This window comes from Rhinolophus hipposideros (genome assembly GCF_964194185.1).
Source record: "Rhinolophus hipposideros genome assembly, chromosome: 20".
Taxonomy (NCBI): domain Eukaryota; kingdom Metazoa; phylum Chordata; class Mammalia; order Chiroptera; family Rhinolophidae; genus Rhinolophus; species Rhinolophus hipposideros.
The window spans coordinates 11,526,917-11,549,273 of NC_138066.1; the positions used below are offsets into that span (position 1 = coordinate 11,526,917).

At 35.2% G+C, this 22,357-nt stretch overlaps 1 protein-coding gene across 1 annotated transcript in view; it reads left to right on the forward strand.

Moving 5' to 3' along the window:
- The window catches only part of RABEP1 (rabaptin, RAB GTPase binding effector protein 1), an 85,056-nt gene that overhangs the window by 19,102 nt on the left and 43,597 nt on the right, over nucleotides 1-22,357 (forward strand). Inside the window, exon 2 of the mRNA XM_081029448.1 lies at nucleotides 9,024-9,152. Within this exon, the coding sequence (XP_080885574.1) occupies nucleotides 9,024-9,152 (129 nt within the window). The remainder of the gene's footprint in view (nucleotides 1-9,023; nucleotides 9,153-22,357) is intronic.

The following is a 22,357-nucleotide window of genomic DNA, read 5'->3' on the forward strand; positions in this document are numbered from 1 at the left end:
TCCATTCATCAGTTGGTGGACGGACATTTGTATTTCTTTTGGTTTTTTTGGCTGTTATGAATAATGTCGCTCTGAACAGTTGTGTGTAACTTTCTGTGGAAATTAATTTTAATGCATTTTATTTAATCTGGTATATTCCAGATGTTATAATTTCTATAGGTAATCACTAAAAATTATTGAGCTATTTTAGATTTTTTTTGTACTAAAGTCTTCAAAATTCCATATAAATCTCATTCTTAGCAGCATATCTCATTTCAGACAGCCACATGCCAGGTGCTCAGCAGCCTCACGTGGCTAGTGGCTACCATATTGGAAAGCAACAGCCGAAAAGGAGCTCAAGGGGACTACTATGCTATGTAGGGAAAATGCAGTTTTCCCCAATGAGAGGTGATTGCTGGTTGGCCCCTGGATGGATAACAGTGTCATTGCCTTTGATGTTCCCACAGGAATGCTCTTCTTGGCTTCTTCAAATCCTTGCTGTCTTTTAAAATCCTGACTTACGTCCTTCTTTATCAGAGGGGTTTAGTTAGTCCAGCTCACTTTTTTGTTTACTTATTTATTTAGTAAATGTTTATTGAACACCCTGTCTGTGCTAAGTGCTGGACATGTAGCATTGAACAGGGGACATAAGGTCTCTGGTTGCACTGAGTATATGCTCTAGTAAGAAGCAACATTTAAGAGAAATCATTTCAGATAGTGACAAGTGCTGTGCGGATAATAAAATCAGCCTGCGGAGGAAATCACCTCTGTTAAAAGCACCAATTTATTCTTGCAACTTTAAACTCCTATTTCAATAAGGCTGATGAAAAGATAATTTACAAAAGCTAAAATTTACTAATTTTTAAATTAAATTAAATTGCATTATTGGTTTCAGGTGTACAAAACAACGTACTGATTAAACATTTACACCCTTTACCAAGTGATAACCCTACCAAGTCTACTACCCCTGTGACATCCTGTATGGCTGTTACAATACCGTTTATTATATGCCCTATGCTGTGCTCTATATCCTGTGACTATACATATATATGTTATATATATTATATACACACACACACATTTTTAATTATAATCACATTCATTATTTATATTAGTTTCAGGAATACAGCGCAGTGGTTAGGCATTTATATATAATGTATGAAGTGATCCCTCGGTAAGTCCAGTACCCATCTGACACCATACATAGTTTCTACAACATTATTATTGTATTCCCCATACTGTATTTCATATCCCCATGACTATTTTGTGACTACCAACTTGTATTTTAAATTTACTAATTTTAAGCATATAGATTCATGAATTTTCACAAACGTACATACAGCCTGTAACCATCACTGTTACTATATTGTAGAACGTTTTACCCCAGAAAGTTCTTTCATGCCCCTTTGGGGTTAAACCCCTTCTCCCACTCCTGGGCAAGTGCTGGTCTGCTTTCTGTCACTATAGTTTTGTCTTTCCTAGAATGTAAGTGGAATCATGCTTTCTGTATCTGGTTTCTTTCACTTAGCATGATGCTCCTTCCTTTTGGTTGCTGAATAGTATTCCATTGTGTGAGTATACCATAATTTGTTAATTTATAGTGGGCATTTGGGTTATTTCCAAGTTTTGACTATTACAGGTAAAGATGCTGTGAACATTTGTGTACCAATCTTTGTGTGGAAATATGTTTTCAGTTGTAGGATTGCTGGATTGCATGGTAAGTGTGTTTATAAAAAACAGCCAAACTATTTTCCAAAGTGGTTGCACTATTTTGCATGCCCACTGGAAGCCTTACCAAAACCTGGTGAATTCAAGCACAAAATAAGGATTAAATTTAACTTCACTGATAGTGAATTTCTAGGGTCCTAAGCCAGGCCCTTCTGCAGTGGCAAGATGTAGTTCTACTTATGAAGGACAGTAGAGTGTTATAGGCAGAAAACTGAAATCTTTTGGCTATTTCCTTAAATAAACCTGATATTTGAGTTTTGAGTAGCCTTCTTCATCTTGTACGTGAGGAACTGAAATATTTAAGTATCCAAATAGAAAATATATCTGGTAATCAGCCCTGTGATAGTCACCCTTTTTCATCTGCCTTGGCATTATGGTGTTTCAAATACCTGGGAAGTAGAATAACACCGGTTTGTACAAATTGAATAGATAACAGCTCATTTTTATCCATGTGTACTTATGTCAGCTGTTGAACACCAGCTTTTGACAATTATGATAATTGGACTAAACGTAATCACAAAAACTGTATAGGTGACTTATTTCTGAAGTTATCCTTGTTTGGTAACTACTTGAGACTTTTTTCATGGTTCACATTTTCAATACCCCATATGGAAACAATGGTAGAATATAGCTTTATAGCCTTATGATAATATAGAAATAGAGCATGGAATATAGTTTATACTGCATTTTTTATCTACTGAACATTCACTGAAATTTGTTCACAGTTCTCTTCTGTATTTTTGACTTTCTCAAAGCTTTCTTTACTTGCTTGTCTTAATTGATAACTTTGCTTGAATACAACTTCTGGAACATTTATAAGAATGGATTATTGAGCAAGCGGTTTATGAACATTTTAGAAAATTAAGCGATTTTGTAATTATCACTAGGAAGAATCTCTGGAACAAGTTGAGCTAAATGAACAGCTTCATTTTTTTAAGCAGAATTATGAACCTGAAACTTAAATTCTGAAGTTGTTGATAGTAACTATCATTTGAGTGCCTATTATATGTGAGTTGCTTTTATATGATGCTATGTCTAATTTTCATAGTATGTGACACTTTGCGAAATGGTATCATCTTTATTTTAATATAGAAATCTTGGAAAAGTTCAACTGTTTGCCCTAGTTAATATAACAAAAGCTCGGGTTTGGGTTGACATACAAGTTTCTCTGACTCCAAAATTGTAGATGGCTTATCTTTGAATTTTAATAAGACGTTTGACTAAGGTGTTATGAAATCATGGATAAGATGAAGAAATGTAATTTGATACTAAAGAGGGTTGGAATGAATTTGTAACTAACAGAATGATCTATTATATCAATATCAACCTCCACCAAGATCTCAGATGATGCACCAAAGGGCTCTATCATTAGTTCTAATTTAAAACTTTGTTTAAACAAAACAACCCCCTGAACCCCCAAACTCTGCAACATGGCTACATTTGCACCAGATATAGGTTGGAGGAAGCCTTGGCTTAAGTGTAGTTCAAAGGAAAGGATTTAAGGATAGTGTTATTGGATAGATTACTGTAATCTTACGGGCTAACAATGACAGTGTGGTGGTGTGGCCAAAAAAAGCTCGGGTATATTTACAGTACATTATTAAGAGTATAGCCCTCAGATATAATGTTTCTACTAGACTCGATGCTGGTATTGTGTTAGGATCACATGTCCTATTTTCTGTAGAACTTGACTACCTGTAGTATGTGAGGAGAGCAACTGAGATAATGATGAACTTAGAAATTATTAAAGGGTTAGGAAGCGTGTCGTCTAAAGAAGAAAGAAGAGAGCAAGTGTAGGATGTCAGATATTAGAAAATTTCTTCTCTAAGTCTGTAGGGCAGAACTAAGATCTCCAAGGAAGCCAATGTAAGGTTGTGTTACTAAAAGCACATATTTCTACTAAGTGAACAGTTATCCAAGGGAACGGACATGGAGGAGGATAATGTAAAATCTCTGAAGAGTGGAAGTGGCTGCCCCGTGAGGCAGTAAACTGAGTTATTATATTTATGTTCATGTGGAAGCCATGCGATATTGTAGTAATGGATTCCTGCATGAGTTAGGAATCGGGGTTTTCAAACTATTTTTGACCTCTCTCCACAGTGAGAAACACATTTTTCATTGCAACCCAGTATAAATGTGTGAGTACAGGTTTCCCTTGCCATATGAAAGTAGAATGTTCCCATGAAACCTTTTGTAAGCTGAAGTGGTGTAAAGTGGAGGCAATTACAGTTAGTTTACATGGAAAAAATTTTGAGTGTTCCCACACCCAAAAAATAACCTACTAAATCATACCAAATAACATATAAAACCTAAAATAACACTAGCATATAGTAAAAATAGTGCTACTCTCATTGCCCAGGACACACGCTGCCTCTATAACGGCTCCTTGCAAAACAAGCACTGAACACTGTTTTCTCTTTTTGCCTTTTTTCCTAAAAGTGAAATTCCTTTCTGTTAGTGACAACAGTGCTAATGTAGGCCTTCCATAAAAGCAGAACGACATAAGGCAAATTTACAAAAAGTGGGGGATACCTGTATCTGAAATACAAATTTCATGAAATAACATATACCCGTATTAAATATGTTGCTGATATTTTCTATTGTATTTCATTATTTTGAAAAGGCAGGTTGCTAAACACTAAGTTGATTTAACAGCACACTTGTGGATTGAGACTCAGTTTGAAATACACTGGACGAGAATAATCTAAAATTGTTTTCAACACTGATCCTGTGATTGTTCTTACTCAAGTGATAAACAGAACTAAAAATTAGGCCCAGAAAATTCTATACTGCAAGTGCCTGGAGGTTATTAATTTTGGTCATAAATGTCTCTAGGGAGGTTGAAAATGAGAAAACATCCGTGTGTCCTTGGAATCTTCCCATCTCCACCCTTACCACCCCTCCAACTCCTCCCCCAAATCAGGCTTTTCCGTTGTTTCTTCTCCTTATTTCTACTTTTACCCTTTTGAAGAATCTCTTATTATATAGTTTTTCATTATCTCATTTTTGCCCTGATTTTCTTTTGGGTGTCAGTTAATATTTTTCCTGGATTCATAATAATATCTTTAGGTAGTTAACATAAACACCTAATCTTTACATAAGAAATAATTGGTTTTCTTATTTGAAACCCATCATCTTAAAAGTGTTGTCTTTTATCTGAAGTGTATTGACATCTAATTGCTTTCAGAGAGTTGCAAAACAGAAAAGTAAAAGACAAAATAAGATTTTTCACTTTGATTCACTGAAGGAAGGCTAAGAAGTTGTTCTGTGTAAACTTCTTAACCAAATGTTATTCTGTTTTAAAATTGGTTCATCTCAGTAAATGGACAAGGTAAAAGGATGCAGTTTCTTCAAATTGCTAAAGTCAGCTGTTTTAGGGATTATATAAAGTAAAATGGGATTATATAAAGTGAAGTGACAATTTTCTGTTGTACTAAAGAATTATGATTATCTTTGTGTTATGGAAAAAGTGATTCCCAAATGCCCTATCTATTTATGCCATATCTATTTGTTCTAATATTGTAAAGTAATGTTAATCCAGTTACCCACATGTGGACTGCTATTTGTGATGAGTATTCTCTAGATTAGTAATCCCTGGCAACCCCACCCACTTTCTCCTCTTCCCTTCTTTTCTGAGGCATGCTAAGTAAGTATGGATTTATTTAAATGTTAGCCTAAACAAATCACATTTCAGTGGATAGATTTACTGCTACTGATCATTTTTAGTAATTTCTAAAAAAAGCTGGACAGAGTGAGGTTTTTTTAACTAATTTTTATTTTCATAGTGAGTTTTTAGAGCACAAAAAGAAGGCTACCTAGAAGGCTACTTCTGAAACAGAAGAAGAAATTGTGTTTTTCAGAAAATTAAATCTATTTTAGTAAATTGTTTGTCCTGGGGAAATATGTGTAGTTAAAAAAAACAAGATTGTATATAGTATATATACAAATATTTTAAGACAACGGAAGTCAATTATGTGCCCTTTTAATGAGCACCAAGATTGATGTGGAGTAATAAGATATAATTATAATAACAACAAATAAAATGAAGTACTTCATTACCTTTTAATTTAAATCCCATCTGTGTAATTTGTTTTTTTCATTACTGTTTGATTCAGAGAGGCAGCCACTCAGTATAATTTGGCATATTCTTTCCAGTCTTTTTCCTATATATTTTTTGCATAGCTCATATTGTTTGCATATAGTTTTGTATCTTGTTCTTTTTGATTAATATAATTTTTCTGGCCTGGTATTATTCTGCTGGATGGATGTACCTACCACATTTAATAGTGTCATTTTAAAATACAAGTTAAGACTTCTGAGTTAGAGGAACTGTTCAGATGTTTTGTTACACTGGAATTATGTTCTGTTGTGTGTGGGTTTTTTGTTTTATGGGTTTTTTTTGGCTTGAAATAGATATTTTATTGTATCTTTAATATCTTTAAGCAAAAAGATTCTGATTGTAGTAATCTTTGACCAAAACTGGTTTTTTCCTTCTCCCATTGCTTGTCTTACCAAATTTATTACAAATTTATTTAAACACGTAGCTATTATAGTAATAGGACACAGGTTGGGGGTTAAAAATATTTTAAAGTCATTATGTGGCCTCTCATTCATATCAAAATTAGGGAAGGAGATGTACCTAAGAATTATTGAGTCTTCATTTATTTACCATGTTATTTTCTCTTTTCTTTCTGTGTTGTTGCCGAATAGATGGTATCTATTAATAGATGGTATCATCTATTTTGAATAGATGGTATATATAATAATTTTTCCCTTTGGAAAACCACTAAAAGTAGCCATTGCATAAGATAGTTTCCCCCTTTTTCTTATTAACGCAAATAAAGGTAACAATATAAGGAATATGTGGAATGGTTAACAAAGGCTGGCATACTAATAGCTCTCGCAGCTAAATTACAGAAGGCTTAATATTGTTGAAGGTTAACATTAACACTAATTAATTTGTCCGTAATACTTTGAAGATACATGATAATAGGGAAGGGGATGAACTGGAAGTGTAAGCATGGAACTGAGTCAGAATCATGAGTTTGGAAATGACTTCTGTGGCTGTATACAAAGTCACTTGATCACTCTGCTTTTTCCCTTTATTTAAATAAATATTACTAATTAGATAATTGTAGGTAACATTTATCAATTTTTCTATAAGCCAGGCAAAGTACTACTTTTTACATAAACTATTAGCTAATTATTTTGAACTACTAGTCATCATGTTAGAAAATTATACAATATTTTGTGTGATGAGAGCTATTTTCAGTTTGATTTGTAGTTGGAGGCTAATGCCCTAGGATGTAGCTGTTTATAAACTCTCCTGCTGTCTTACGCAAGGTGAATTGATTTTTTTAGATCTAGCCGTAGAGGCATTCTGATAAAAAGCAGTTGTTTTGGCCTTTTCTGCATTGTAAAATTGCAGTATGTTAGAAGTACTTGAGGTGGATTTGAAATTTTTTATATTGAAAAAAGGGGAATAAAGGAGTTACTTGGTATGTCCTCAAAGGGATCCTGAATCCTGGAATAGAAAACTGTCCTGAAGCCTGGAGAGAGGGGTGTGTCCTGTGTCTGAGCTGGGAGTCATAACAACACACTTAATCTCGGCTGCAGGTTTAAAGGATGCATTTTAGTTTTTATTGATTCGTTAGCCTCCGTTTCTAAATATAAAATACAGTGTTGAAAGGTATTGGGGTGTGTGTGTGTTGGTGGAAGTAGGAGTGGGTGGTGGTGTGGTTGTTGGGAAAAGTAAGAACAGAGGGATCTTGCTTTTTCTTCTTTTTTTGATTCCCCAGAGCCCTTCCCTATCTCATGCAGTAATCAGTAGCTACTAGTAATATTAAAGAGTTAAGTGGAAAAAGTTGTTTAATTTGTTTAACAGTTGGGATTGGACAATAAAAATACTAGAGAAATAAATAACACAGAACAATTTTCCTTCATGATTTCAAATGTTAACTATGACAGAACTGCACATTTCCCCTTTTCAGTGGATTCTCCATCCCTTTTTCTGCAAAGGTTATCAAATGTTCCAACGACCCAATGTCATTCTTTTCTTTGACCTAAAGACCTAGTATGTGCTCCTCAAAATGACTGTTACCTTTAATGCCGTGGAACTCAAAGCAGCAGTCATTTCCTCTTCCTGCCATGGATTGCTTAGATACTGTTAGGTCTGCAGTAGTGAGGCTTGTCTGAAGATGTCATGGGAATGAACTGGTTTTAGTTCATTATTATCAAAGGAGGCGTAGAGATCTTTGAAAAGCACATGGAAGAAATTAATGAGCCGTAATTCTGATACTAATAGATAAATCATTGGTGTATTTTTCCAGTCTTTTTTCTATGTACCATGAAGTCAGCTCTCAATTAAACTGGGGTAATGGGTTGGGGGAGAGGAGGGCCTTTCGAGATAATCTCAGATCATGGCCAAAAAATTCTGGGCAAATCATCATTCTGGGGTGGCTTGTAGTAGGAAACTGGGACCTCTGCTGGTCTAGGTAACTAGGCAGGGGCGTTAGTACTGATAGGTATCCTCTGCAGGGATTAGGGCCGTAGCTTTGTGGCTGGGCTGTTATTGGGCAAAGGAGGAGGTCAAGGGTTAAACTCCTGGATGTCCCACTCCTCTCTCCAACCAGAAAAGCCTCTGGGTTTGGTCAGGATAGGCATTTATTTAATGGCCAAATTGTAGAGCCCCTAAAGTAAAAATGGGTCCCAGTCCCTGCCATACCACAGTCAACACGAATCTAAAAACCAGATAATCACCCAGTAATGGAGAGTTCATATAGAATGTTCTGTATCCTTTCTACATAAAAGAGTTTTTGATTATGATTTCAGTATAATGGTACTGAATCGTCTTGAAATTGGAGGGATAGTTCAGACTGATGTGGCTATCCTAATAAGGGAAATTGTTAGATTTTGCTCGTCACACTTGAGAGAAACAGGTGCTAGCAAGATTGGCAGTGGGTTCATTTGTGGCATAAATAGCTCTAATAATCCAATAATTTAACACTTCCAGCAGTGGATTGACATTCTGTCAGTTATACAAAGGGACTTAGAAGTTCTCTTGGGAAATTTGCCTATGTGATTCTCTGTATATATGCTGTTTCACTTTACATGATTCATTCACAGTGTGTATACATACTAAGTCTAACAGAAGTGTCTTTTAAAAAAAAATTAGAATTTCCTAGACTATATTGGATCTTCGGGAGAAGCTTGACTACTTGTTTCATTAGAAATGTGCAGCTGGAATACTAATTTACTCTTGTAACTTAATTTATAAATAAAAGTTATTATTTGTTAATTAGTATCTTTTTTTCCAGTTTCTCTTCAGCAACGGGTAGCAGAATTGGAAAAAATTAATGCAGAATTTTTACGTGCACAGCAGCAGCTTGAGCAAGAATTTAATCAAAAGAGAGCAAAATTTAAAGAGTTGTATTTGGCTAAAGAGGGTAAGTTTATAAGTCTTCCCCTAGCCCCTATACTAAAACTGCCTTAAAATGTCAAGTTTCTTGGTAATACAATGTTGTCGTTAAATAAACCTTGATTTTATTTGTACCTACATTGTATAATAAAAGCCTGTTTAGAGGTAAGGATTAAGAATGGAATTGAAAAACAAAATGAGAAATACGTTATTAAGATTTGTCCTTGTCTTTTCACCTTAATGATGATATTTAACATAGGCTGCGTGGTCCTGGGACAGGATTTTCAGTGCTCTTCACACTTGAGAGAGAGCCCCAGGCAAATCAGGACTGTTGGCATTTCAATAATAGCCTTAGCCATGTTATATTAAAACTGATCGTTCATGGAATTTATCCAACAATTGTTCAGTTATTTATTAAGAGATATTTGTTTAATATTTGTTTAATAAGGCAGATATTGTGTCTAGGTGCTGGGTATACTGAAGGAGCAAGAGTCACGTGGTTCTTTAACTCATAGAACTTGAACTCTAGTAAGGAAAACAGATATTAAGTAATTGTATGATATGCTTTTAAAAGGGCAAATATATTAGAGCATATCATGAGGGACCTAATCTGAAGGATAAAGGAAAGGGTTTACATTTTGGGTATTAACCTAGGAAAATATGGATATGGTTTTCACAGCCCTCTAGACCAATGGCTGTCAAACTTTAATAACACGGAGAAAAATCACCTGAAGAGCTTGTTAAAACACAGTGTGTTGGGGTGCGGCCTGAGAATTTGCATTTCTAGTAAGCTTGTAGGAGACTGCAATACTGCTAGTCCAAGGGCCACAGTTTGAGGACCACTGCTCTAGTGATCAACCAACTTTCAAATTCATGTACTCCAGAAGGTATTTATACACACCCCTCACCTTTTTTAAGTGGATGTTTACAACTTTTTATTTTAAATTTAAAAGCTGTGAAGGATATTTAAATGAAAACTTTCCATCACCATCTGATTTAACAAAACAAATTAGTGAATAAAGTCTTTAGCAGACATTTTGTATTTTTCCCTTTCTTCCTTGTATTGGATTTTCTTTTTTACATCTCCTTCATAATATTATTCTGAAAGTGTATTTTTTAGAACACAGACTGGAGTGTGCATCAGAATTTTACCTGCAGAATTTGTTGAAACAAAGATTGCTGGGCTCCACTCCCAGAGTTTCTGATTCACTATGTCTGTGGGATCCTGGAATTTGCATTTCCAGCAAGCAGGGTATGCTGATGTTATTGATTCAGCCACCACAATTTGAGAACTATTGTCCTAAATAAAGTATTTAAAGCATATTTTGTGCTTAAGCTATTTAAAAAATTTTTGGTGAGACTTCTCTGCAACAAATATATACATGTACAAATATATGGTGATGGAAGGAGAACTGACCCTGGGTGGTTCAATGTGATATATAGATGATGTAATACAGAATTATACACTTGAAACCTATGTAATTTTACTAACCATTGTCACCCCAATAAATTAAAAAAAATTTTTTGAACCAAAATGTATGCATGTAAATTTATTCTGTATTATCATTATAGATATTAAAAGTACACAATTGATCACATGATAAATATTTTGCACATTTAAAAAATAATTATTAAAATGTAAAAATTACTGGAAATGCAAGTCTTATGAGTTACGTTGGGTCCTCCTCCCAATTAAGTCATTAACCTCTGGTTGAATATTTTTTTACTTCCAGAAGAAGATAAGTTTCAGGTTTTTTGTTTTATTAAATAGATACAAGTGCTGAGAATCTTTGGTCTCATAAATAAGTAGATGAAAATAGAATTTTTTAAAAAATAGCAATTATTCCATTCTCTTAACTCTTTCTAAATTGTATGTTAAATCACAAAGTATTGTAGCCTCAGAAATGTTTTTATTCTATTAGTTGACAACTCAGTTAGGTCTTCCTTCAATTTTGTTGAAAGTAGACTATCACCTCACTTGCCAAAAGATTTGTTACTCAGTTGTTAGTCATTCACTTTTTTATTACTGACATTGATATTTTAAGTTATCCTTCTGATTTAATATAACAGAGGAGTTTTTATATAACGGCAGTGAACCATGGTAAAATTCAGGATGGGTCAAAAGACTTTCTTTTGTTAAGTGGGAGAAGGATGTTAAGAAAAAGGAGGTGGGCAAGGAGAACCTGTATTTAAACAACCATTTGTTTTAGGAAAGAATATTTATGAAAGTTGAGGATCTAGAGCAGGGGTGTCCAAACTGCGGCCCGCGGGCCAGCTCCGGCCCTCAATCCATTGTTAATTGGCCCGCAGCAAATTCCAGAAATATATTTCGTTTACTTAAATAAACCAGCTGAGGCAATACTACTTCACCTCGAGTGAGTGGCCCGGCTCTTTGTGTATTTTACCGCATATGGCCCTTGGTAAAAAACATTGAAAAAAGTTTGGACACCCCTGATTCTAGTCGTTGATTCCTTTAAAACAACATGTTCCTATGAATCCCTTGGAAAATCTTTGCCTACTCCCAGGGGTACATGTATGTATACTTTGAAAACCACTTCCGTGGAGTAGTATTATTCAGACTACAGGTTGTAACCCATTGATGGATAACAAAATTGAGGGGATTGTGACCAGCAATTAAAAAAATAAAAAGGAATAAAATGGAAAACAAATAGCATCTTATACTTAGTAAGGTTAAGTATAGTTACACAAGTCTTTTTGTTTCAGTTAAATATATGCATGTATGTATAGAGTTGTGATATTTGTATTTATGTATATATGTGTGTATATATGTGTGTGTGTATGTGTGTGTGTATATATATATTATATATATCTTACTATTAGTTGTGGTCAAAGAAGTTTGAAGGCCACTGTTCTATAGGATGGAAGGTTCTTAGGCCTCACAGAATTCAGCTCTGGCTTGGAAATATTTACTGACTAGAATATGGGATGGGGTTCTGTTTTCTGATGGCTTGCAGGTGGGCTGTTTCCTGTTTCATTTTGTTCCTTTATAGGCTGACAAGGAGATTGGGAAGCTGGTGGCACTCTGCAAGGCACTGTGGAGGTTGGGTGAATGAGATATGGTTTTTGTCTTCCAGAAAGGATAGTTAGTCTACGGGGGTAGATAATGCATTTGGCAGTGTCATCATTGTTTGAATATGTATGAAGTATTGTGAGAAATAAGTTCTGTTCAGTTCTTCATTATGTTCAATGTGAATTTGTAAACCTCTCCTTTTTAAAATTTGTTTTAACCTTGAATTGATGAGACCACTTCAAACTCTGCAATGGTATGTTGTCAAGATAACCTGTAAAACCTTTAAGGTATATGTATAAGGTCATGGCAGTATTTCCTCTGATGACCAATTCAAACTCACTGTGATACTGGTTAGTGACATCCTTTTTTCCCTTCACCTCTCACACCAATAATCCCCTCTGCAGCTTTTTCTTTCAGTCTTTGTCTATTCAATAAATTCAAGTTAATCTTGTCCAAAGTTTGTTCATTTGCTTTGTTTTTTTCCTGTCCCCAAATAAAACCATTAGGGTTTCCCTTGTTTTCTTATTTTCTTCTTTGAAATGATAAAATTGACTTTTCTATAAAATTCTGAAGAAATGAAAATGACCAAGAGTCTCTCATTTCTGAAATACATTATCAATTACAGTTTCATATCTCTGAACTGAAACAGCTTGTAATGTGGATTCATTCACAAAACACTTGGCATGTTAAAATTGCTTTGATACATCAAAACCCAGTAAATCTGTGTGTGTACTATTTATCTACTGTTGGAAGTTCTTAGTGAACTTAATTGAAGCTGGCCATAAAGAACACTTAAGGTAACAAAAGTTCAAAAGGAATAATAATGTGGAACTTTTTGAGAGTTTTTGGTGTCTAAAGAAAATGCATAGTGTGTAAAAGGTAAATGTAAATTTAGTTTCTGACTTAGCTGTTTGCCTATATCATAATAAAAATCAAATTTAAAGGTGTCCTCTAAAGCAGCAAATTATATTATTACATATACTGTACAGTATAAACCTAGTCGTTTATGACTGTCACAGGTAATAACAGTATAAGTCATTGTTTTGATGTGTTCAGCAGTCTTTGTTTTATCTCTCAGCAAACCAGGTCAAGGTAACCCCAGAAGTCCCAAGGTTGGTATTTTTCCCGATAGAAACAGCTTTTGCTTTGGTGCTTTCACTTATTTGGAGAATAGCTGAAATGAAATTGCAGACAGTAGTGAGGAATGATAATAAAAGAGATTACCTTTTGACTCCTCTTACTGCCTGTTCCTACATTGGTACCTACATTGGTACGTTCTTTTCCCAGCTGATTTCAACTGGGAGTGTTATAAATATTTCTGAAAGTTTTGTTGCTTTTCCATTAAATTTGAAAAAAAGTATCTTTCAAAAATTATTTGATTTAGCTTTTTCCTTTAACCATCTTCACTACAAAGCTTTGACACTGCAGCAGTGTTTGTATTTTGTGTTTTGGCAATCCTCAATTTTGGGCAGTGAGTAAGAGCCTGTTACATGAGGCAGCAAACAAAGGCCATAGATTTCTCAATTTGAAGGAAATAGTAGAAATGGAATCACCAGAAGACCATGAAATTTTCTAGTGTTCGGAAAGATTTTGTACATGGTCATAATTTGTATAAAAGTCTGATGCTAACTAACTGGAGTTTCAATAGGTAGAAGCTAGGTTTAGGTAGATATTTAGGGAGATATAAGCTTGCACTTGGACATGAAAATAAAACTAGAGTAGATTTAAAACTTTTTAAACCACTAGAAATCTTAGAAACACAATAAATAAATTGAAATAAGGTAAATAGATGGTTTAAACTGTAGACAAAGCACAGAGATATTAGTAAATTTGAAAAATACATTGTGGAGTCCTCTCTCCCAGTGAGACACAGAGAAATCTCAAAGAGCAGTTGACATAGAGGATGAATTGAATCCTCAACACACATCTAACGAGAGTTCCAGGAGAAGAGAATGAAGGGAATAATAGAGGATATTTGAGGAGATAATAACTTCAAGCATTAAGAAAAAAAAAGTGAGTCCTTATCATAAATATTGAGTACCAAGCAGGGTAAATAGTAGTAAATTCATATTTTGACACATCGTAAACTGTGGAACATCAAGAATGAAAATAAAATGTTGAAAGCTACCAGAGAGAAGAAACAATTATGCTGACAAGAGATACCACATAAGCAAAATAGATGCCAGGAGACAATGAGATAAGATCTTTGAAGTGCAGAGAAAAAATAATTGTCAACCTAAAATTTTATATGCAAACTAAAATTTAAATTAGTCAAGAGTAAAAGCAAAATAGATATTGCAAGCGTGGAGAAAGTAGAGCATTTATCACCCACATAAATCACCAAATGAACTAGTAAAGATAACATTTGCAGAAAGAAAAGTAAACAGAAGGAATGGATAGGATATAAGAAACAATACCAAGCATCTCAACTGATAAATCTGACTAAACACAAAACCAAAAAAATTTCCTAGTTCACTATTTTTTTTTATAGAAGAAAGTGAAACAACTGAGGCAATAAGATTGGTGCTTAGAGGCAAAAAGCATTGAAGGGATGTAGAAGGCTTTATAATGAAAGAAACCATCTACCAAGAAAATGTAATAATCATGAACTTCTATGCACCTAACAAAATAGCCATGACACATCATGTAAAACAAAAAGTGATAGAACTATAAGGGAAATTAATAAGTGCACACATAGGAGATGTTTAACATTATATCACTTGCTAGATCAAGCAATAAGTAAAGATATAATCGCTTTCAGCAACAGAAAGCTTTAAAAAACTTGATCTCTGAGAAATTCTGTACCCCAGAAATAGGAAATACACGTATGCATTCCTTTTTTTACAGTAGTTCTGCATCTGCAATTTTGCTTTCTGCAGTTTCAGTTATGCAGTCAACTGTAGTCTGAAAATATTAAATGGAAAATTCCAGAAATAAAAAAAATCATGTTTTAAATTGTATGTGATTCTGAGTAAGTAGCATGATGAAATCTTGCACTGTCCTTCTTCATCCCTCCCAGGATGTGAATGATCCCTTTGTCCAGTGTATCCATGCTGTATCTGCTTCTTGCCCATTAGTTACTTAGCAGCTGTCTTGGTTACCAGATTAACTGTCAAGATATCACAGTGCTTGTGTTCAAGTGACCCTTATTTTACTTAATAATGGCCCCAAAGCACAAGGGTAGTGGTGCTTGCCAATTCATATATGCCAAAGAGAAGCCGTAAAGTGCTTTCTTTAAGTGAAAAGATATGTATTTATAGGAAAAAAACAGTATATACAGGATTTGATACTATCCGGCAGTTTCAGGCATCCACTGGAGGTCTTGGAATGTATCCCCTGCATATAAGGGGGGAGACTTCTGTATATTAAACAAGGAACACTTAAAAAATTGTCTACATTTCAAAGGAAGACTGAGCATATTAAAAATCAATCTACTCACTATGTTTTCTTACCAAATGCAATTAGATTTTAACAATTAAATTTTGTTTTCAAAAGTTTGGAAACTAAGAATATATTCCTATTTCTCATAAGTTAAAGAGGAAATCACAATGGAGATTGCAAAGTACTTAGCATACGATGAATATGCTTGTGGGGTGCAGCTAAAACAATACTTTGAGAGTAAGTTCATAAGTTTAAATGCATTTTTTAAAAAGGTTTTATTGGGGAAGTGGAACAGGACTTTATTGGGGAACAGTGTGTACTTCCAGGACTTTTCCAAGTCAAATTGTTGTCCTTTCAGTCTTAGTTGTGGAGGGCGCAGCTCAGCTCCAGGTCCAGTTGCTGTTAGTTGTAGGGGGCGCAGCCCACCATCCCTTGTGGGACTCGAGGAGTCAAACCGGGCAACCTTGTTGAGAGCCTGCGCTCCAACCAACTGAGCCATCTGGCCACCTGGGAGCTGAGCGGCAACTCATTCACTTCATTCTAGCTGCGGAGGGCGCAGCTCGCTGGCCCATGTGGGAATCGAACTGGCAGCCCCGTTGCCCAGAGCTCACGCTCTAACCAACTGAGCCACCCGTTTGCCCCTAAATGCATTTATTAAAAGACACGAGATTAAAAATAAATGATCTAATTGTTCAATTCCAGAAGATAGGAAAAGAGTGAACCTGAAGAAAGAAAATAATAATAGAGATTAATGAAATAGAAAGCAAAGTAACAGTTAAAATCAAAAGCACATCTTTTGGAAAAAACTAATGAGAAAATAAAAAGACTATGCAGTAGCAATGTAACAGCATAAGAGTACTGTGTATGTCTTAGCCAATAAATTTGGAAATTTAGGTGAAATGAGTAATTTCCCAGGAAATAAGAATTAACAAAAGTACCTCAGAAAACCTGTATAAACCATAACCATAAGAGAAACTGAATCAATAAACAGAATTCTTATTTACAAAAGATACCACAGACATAGATTTTATAGACAAATTTTGTTAAAACTTCAGGGAACATTTGTTCCAATCTTTTGTATACTATGTCAGAAACAAAAATGTCATTCAGTTTGTTTTGTGGGATTAATTTAACCTTGATACCTAAGCAAGAAGCACTAATACTAGCATACCGATAAACCAATCTCATTTATGACCATAGAGATTAAAATCCTAAATAAAATTGACTTCCGTAGAGTATATAAAAATAGTATACTATGACCATGTGTATTAGGAATGCAACGAGAGTTTAACTTTAGAACATCCATTGATGTAACTCAATTAACAAATGAGAAAAAACAGAAAGGACAGTCAATAAAATTGAACACCCTTTAATAATACCAGTTCATTCTAGTTTTTAGCAAACTAATAATTGAGGGGAACTGCCTTAGCCTATGAAAATGTTTCTATTAGAAACCGATAGCATATATTATACTTAATGGTGAAACAAGACAAAAAGGCCCATTATTAGTACTGTAATTCATTTTGTACTCTAGGGTCTCCTAGCCAACGCAATAAAATTAAAAAAAAAAGAGTTATAAAATTTGGAAAGTTAAGGATAGGTTTATTTCTGTGTGGAGACTAGATGACTATCATAGAGGAACCAAGACAGTCTACATTATTAGAACTAAAGAGGGTCATCAACATTGTTGGAATAAAGATTAATAAAGAAGAATCAGTAATGTTTCTTTGTAACAACTAATTATTGAAGTAACAGGAAAAAGAAATCCTGAAGCAAATAAAATAAGACAAAAGATAAAAATCAGAACCCTTAGTCACTTGGGAATAAGTCTAACCAAGGATGTATATAAAACCTTTATAAAGGAACGTTATAAAATAGTATTGAAGGACATATAAGAAACACCTTAATTAAATGGGATGAGATACCATGTTTTCCCGAAAGTAAGACCTCACTGGACCATGAGCTCTTATGCGTCTTTTGGAGCAAAAATTAATATTAAGACCTGGTATTATATTATACCCAGATATTATATTTTATTATTATACCCAGTCTTATATAAGACCCAGTCTTATATTAATTTTTGCTCCAAAAGACGCATTAGAGCTGATAGTCCGGCTAGGTCTTATTTTCAGGGAAACACAGTACCATGTTCATAGGTGGAAAGACTCAATCTCAAAGATGCCAACTCTTCAGTTAATCTATAAATTTAGAGCAATTTGAATTAAAATCTCATTTTTTTTCCCTTATGGATCTTCCAAAGTATCTTTGTGTAAGGAAGAACAAGATCAAGATGGTGACCATTATATCGAACTACCAATTTATAGAAAATACAAAGAACAAAGGAACAAGTTCAACTATATTACAGGAATGCAATTAGCAAAATCCAGACTCTGAGAAGCTCTACAAGACAACTTAGCTTCCTCAACTAACAAATAAATTGGAAGGTAAAAAGATGGAGGGGAAACCTATAGACTAAAAAGACTTAAAATACATTACAACTAGCTATAATGTATGGACCTTTTTGGATTCTGATTCAAAGAGCTAAACTTTTTAAAAATTTAGACAACTGGAAATTTCAACACTGGATGTTTTATGATACTCAGGTATTACAAAACATTTTCAGGTGTGAAATGAGCCAGTCAGAAAAAGACAAATACTGTATGATTCCACTTAATGAGGTATCTAGACTAATTAAACTAATTGAAAAAAGTAGAATGTGATTGCCAGGGGTTTGGAGAAGGGGGAAGTAGGGAGTTGTTTAATGGATATACCATGTTTTGCCATGTATAAATGTGTTCCTGTGTAATGTGAACCCACGTTTTTGGCCCGAAGTTTCAGAGAAAAAAATCATTCATTTTAATTACTATTTTTTTAATTAAGATTTTATTGGGGAAGGGGAACAAGACTTTATTGGGGACCAGTGTGTACTTTCCAAGTCAAGTTGTCCTTTCAATCTTAGTTGTGAAAGGCGCAGCTCACCTCCAGGTCCATTTGCCGCATTCCGTGTGGGAGTTGAGGAGTCGAACTGGCAACCTTGTGGTTGAGAACCCGCGCTCCAACCAAATGAGCCATTCGGCTGTCCCCCAGGAGCTGAGCGGCAGCTCATTGACTACATTCTAGTTGTGGAGGGCGCAGCTTGCTGGCCTATGTGGGAATTGAACTGGCAGCCCCTTTGCCCAGAGCTCGCGCTCTAACCAACTGAGCCACCCGTCCCTCCCCGTTTTAATTCAAATTTTTATTTGTTTACATTTAGGTAATTGTTTTTTGTATTATAAAGGAATTTTAGCATTTAAAAAAACATTATGGTACAAGAAATTTTATGTAACAAATAATTACAAAACACAGGAATAGATACAAGGTACAAGAAGTTTTATGTACCGGTAACAAATTTACAATATTTACGCATCACAGAAGATCAAGAACTCTTCATTGTTGCAAGTTCGTCATAAGTTCAACAAAACTGATTATCGTATTCCAGGATATTATTTTGCATACAGATATCATTATTGATTTCTAGAATTACACTTTTAACTCGTAAGTATAAATAAAAGAATTGAAAACATATATAGATGTGGAATTAGTACTACCCATGTATAACGGACATTCTTATTTTTCCCTCACAAATTTGGGCCAAAAAGTGCACATTATACATAGCAAAATATGATAGTTTCTGTTTTGTAAGATGAAAAGTTCTGGAGCTTATACAGCAATGTGAATCACTTAACACCACTGAACTGTACATGTACAGTTCAGTGGTGTTAAGATGGTACATTTTATGTGTACATTTTATGTGTATTTTTAAGAAATGGTCCCTGTCTTTTAGAGATACATACTGAAATATTTATGGGTAAATGGGAAGTTAGAGAGTTCTACTTCTGGCATGGTAATGTGAGGAGCTCCCATAGGCCCACTCCCCAGCAAAACCAGTGAAAATTATTTTTAAAAACCACCATTTAAAGTCTCTAGAAGTGGTCCTAAGGCATACAGAAAATGAGACATTTCTTCAAGAAAGTCTACTAAATCTTGGTACAAATAGAGTCTGTGGCATTTGATTGATGAGTTACTCCCTTCCTCTCCCCTCCTTCCTCTCCCCTCCTATCTGGGTGTGATAGAAACTGCAGTCCAGGCAGATGATGCCAGGAACACAGGGCTACAGCATCATTATCCCCCTGCCCCCCACACCTGTCATGGCGGCAAAGTTTCAGTTGACTGGCCAAGAGGTCTAGAGGTCCTTTCTTCCACCCAGCGCCCACTCTTAGGACAGAGGGTCTACCTTGGTTGTGGTACACTTAAAATTCTGATAGCTCTTGTGCTACTTTGTTCGTAGGGTGGAGGTTCCATGCTGGGAGAAGCAAGTCATGAAGAGCAGAGCCTACCCTTCCATCTCCCCCACTCAGCACCCTGTTCCTAAAGCAGATATGTTACTCAGAGAGATGAGCACCAGCAGTTAAGCGGGGTTTGACAGATGGATGTGGTCAGGAAAAGACGCTCAGGAAGGATCCCTACAAAAACTGTCATCCCCGAGTGACTGCATGTGCCCAAGGCTGTGCCATCTGAGGAGCAACGTCAGTGGCTACACTGTGTGTGTGTGTGGGGGGGGGGGGGACAGAAACCGGCTTTATTAAAATAATCCAGCCAACCACGAAACAAATAAATAGCAGACAACAGTAACAAGCCAGAAAGGGGGTGGTGATGAACTAGAGTTGCTGCAACATGTCAAAAATCTCATTTTCAACAAAATAGTTTAGGAGAGATGAAATAAACAGGAAAAACCCATACGAAGGAAAAAAAGCTCGCAGTGCCTGTGAGGGTGACCAGATGTCAGATTTAACAGATGCACTTCAAAATAGTCATAAAATATGTTCAAAGAACTGAAGAAAACCATCTTAAAGAAGTAAAGAGTGATGATGATTTATCAAATAGAGAATATCAATAAAGAAATTGTAACAATCAAATGGACATTCTGGAGTTGAAAAGTACAATAATCAAAATGAAAAATTCACCATAGGGGCTCAACGGTGGATTTGAACTGGAAGAAGAATTCGTTAACTTGAAGATAGGTCACTTAACATTATCAAGTCTGGGGGGAGGCCGGTTGCCTCAATTGGTTAGAGCACAGTGCTGATAACACCAAGGTCCCTGGTTTGATTCCCACATGGGCCAGTGAACTGTGACCTCCATAACTTGGTTGAAAATGACTTGACTTGGAGCTGAGATGCGCCCTCCACAGCTAGATTGAAAAGAATGACTTGACTTGCCAACTAGATTAAAAACAATCGATTTGGAGCTGATGAGTCCTGGAAAAACACAGTTTCCCAATATTCCCCAATTAAAAAATTAATCCAGTCTGAAGAGCCGAAAGAAAATAGAAAAAGGAACAGAGCCTCAGAAATGTGAGATATTATTAAGTGTGCAAACGTACTCGTATGTATAATGGGAGTGCCAGGAGGAGAGGTGAGAGATAGAAAAAAAATATTTGAAGAGATAATGGCTGAAAGGTTCCCAAATTTGATGGAACCTACACATTGCACTCCCGGTAGGATAGAGATGTGTAGATATACATGCACGTCACACACACACACACACACACACACACACACACACACACACAGAGTAAAAATCCTAAAATAAGCCAGAAAAAAAAAAAAGCTGACTTCTCATTGGAAACAATGGAGGCCAGAAGGCAGTGGGATGGCTTTTAAAATGCTCAAAGGTAAAAAACAAAACAAAACCCTGTTAACCAAGAATCCTACGCCCAGCAAAAACGTCTTTCCAAGATGAAGGTGAAATAAAGACATCCTCAGATAAACACTGAGCGAATTTTTCCTGGCAGACTTCTTACAAGAAATACTAAAGGAAATTCTTCAGCTGAAAGCAAGTGATTCCAGACAGTAATTTGAATTCAAATGAAAAAAGCAATGTCCTCAGTAAATGTAATTGTGTAATTATAACAGTATAAATAAATATTTCTTAATGGATCTAAAAGCAGTTCTATAAACCAATATGTATATTATGATCTTATTGGGTCCTATGGAAATACATTTGCCAGTATCAGCAGCACCAGATAGTAATTCCAACCCATAGAATCAAGTGAATAAAGCCAGAAATGGTAAATGTGATGGTTAATATAACACAGGCTATTAGTATACACTTGGCTTTCTTTCTCTCAGGTTTTTTAAAACACAATGATATAAAACAGTAATTACAGCAATGTATCGTTGAGTTTATAACCTACATAGATGGCAATGTATATAACTAATAGCATACGTAGATATGGGGAAAGGGAATAGAGCTACAGAGGAGTAACATTTCTACCTGCACACCTCAGAGATGTTGCGCGTTCAGTTCCAGACCACTGGGATAAACCGAATATCAAAATAAAGTGAGTCGCCTTTTTTTTGGTGTGTGTGTGTGTGTGTGTGTGTGTGTGTGTGTGTGTGTGTAGGGGTCTTTAGTTTGTAAAAAAACACAACATCTATGAAGCACAATAAAGCAAAGTGTAATAAAGTGAGGTATGTGGAATGGAGGCCAGAGAGGTTAAAAGTAAACTCATTTAGCCAATAGGTGAAAGAGTTTAAATTGAGCTCTAAAACTATGGCCTTCATCCCTATTTGGTTAGATAGTTAATATTAATTGATTTGTGATACCCAGCATATCTTACATCTTACCTTTAATTAAAATAATTTCATTTCCTATCGTAACATTTTAAATTAAATGCTTAACTTCTTCATAACAATGTTAACATTATAAATTTAATGTTTTGTTTCTTCTTTGGAATGTTAGCCTGATAAAAGTGAATGCCTCATTAATGGAGTCTTTTA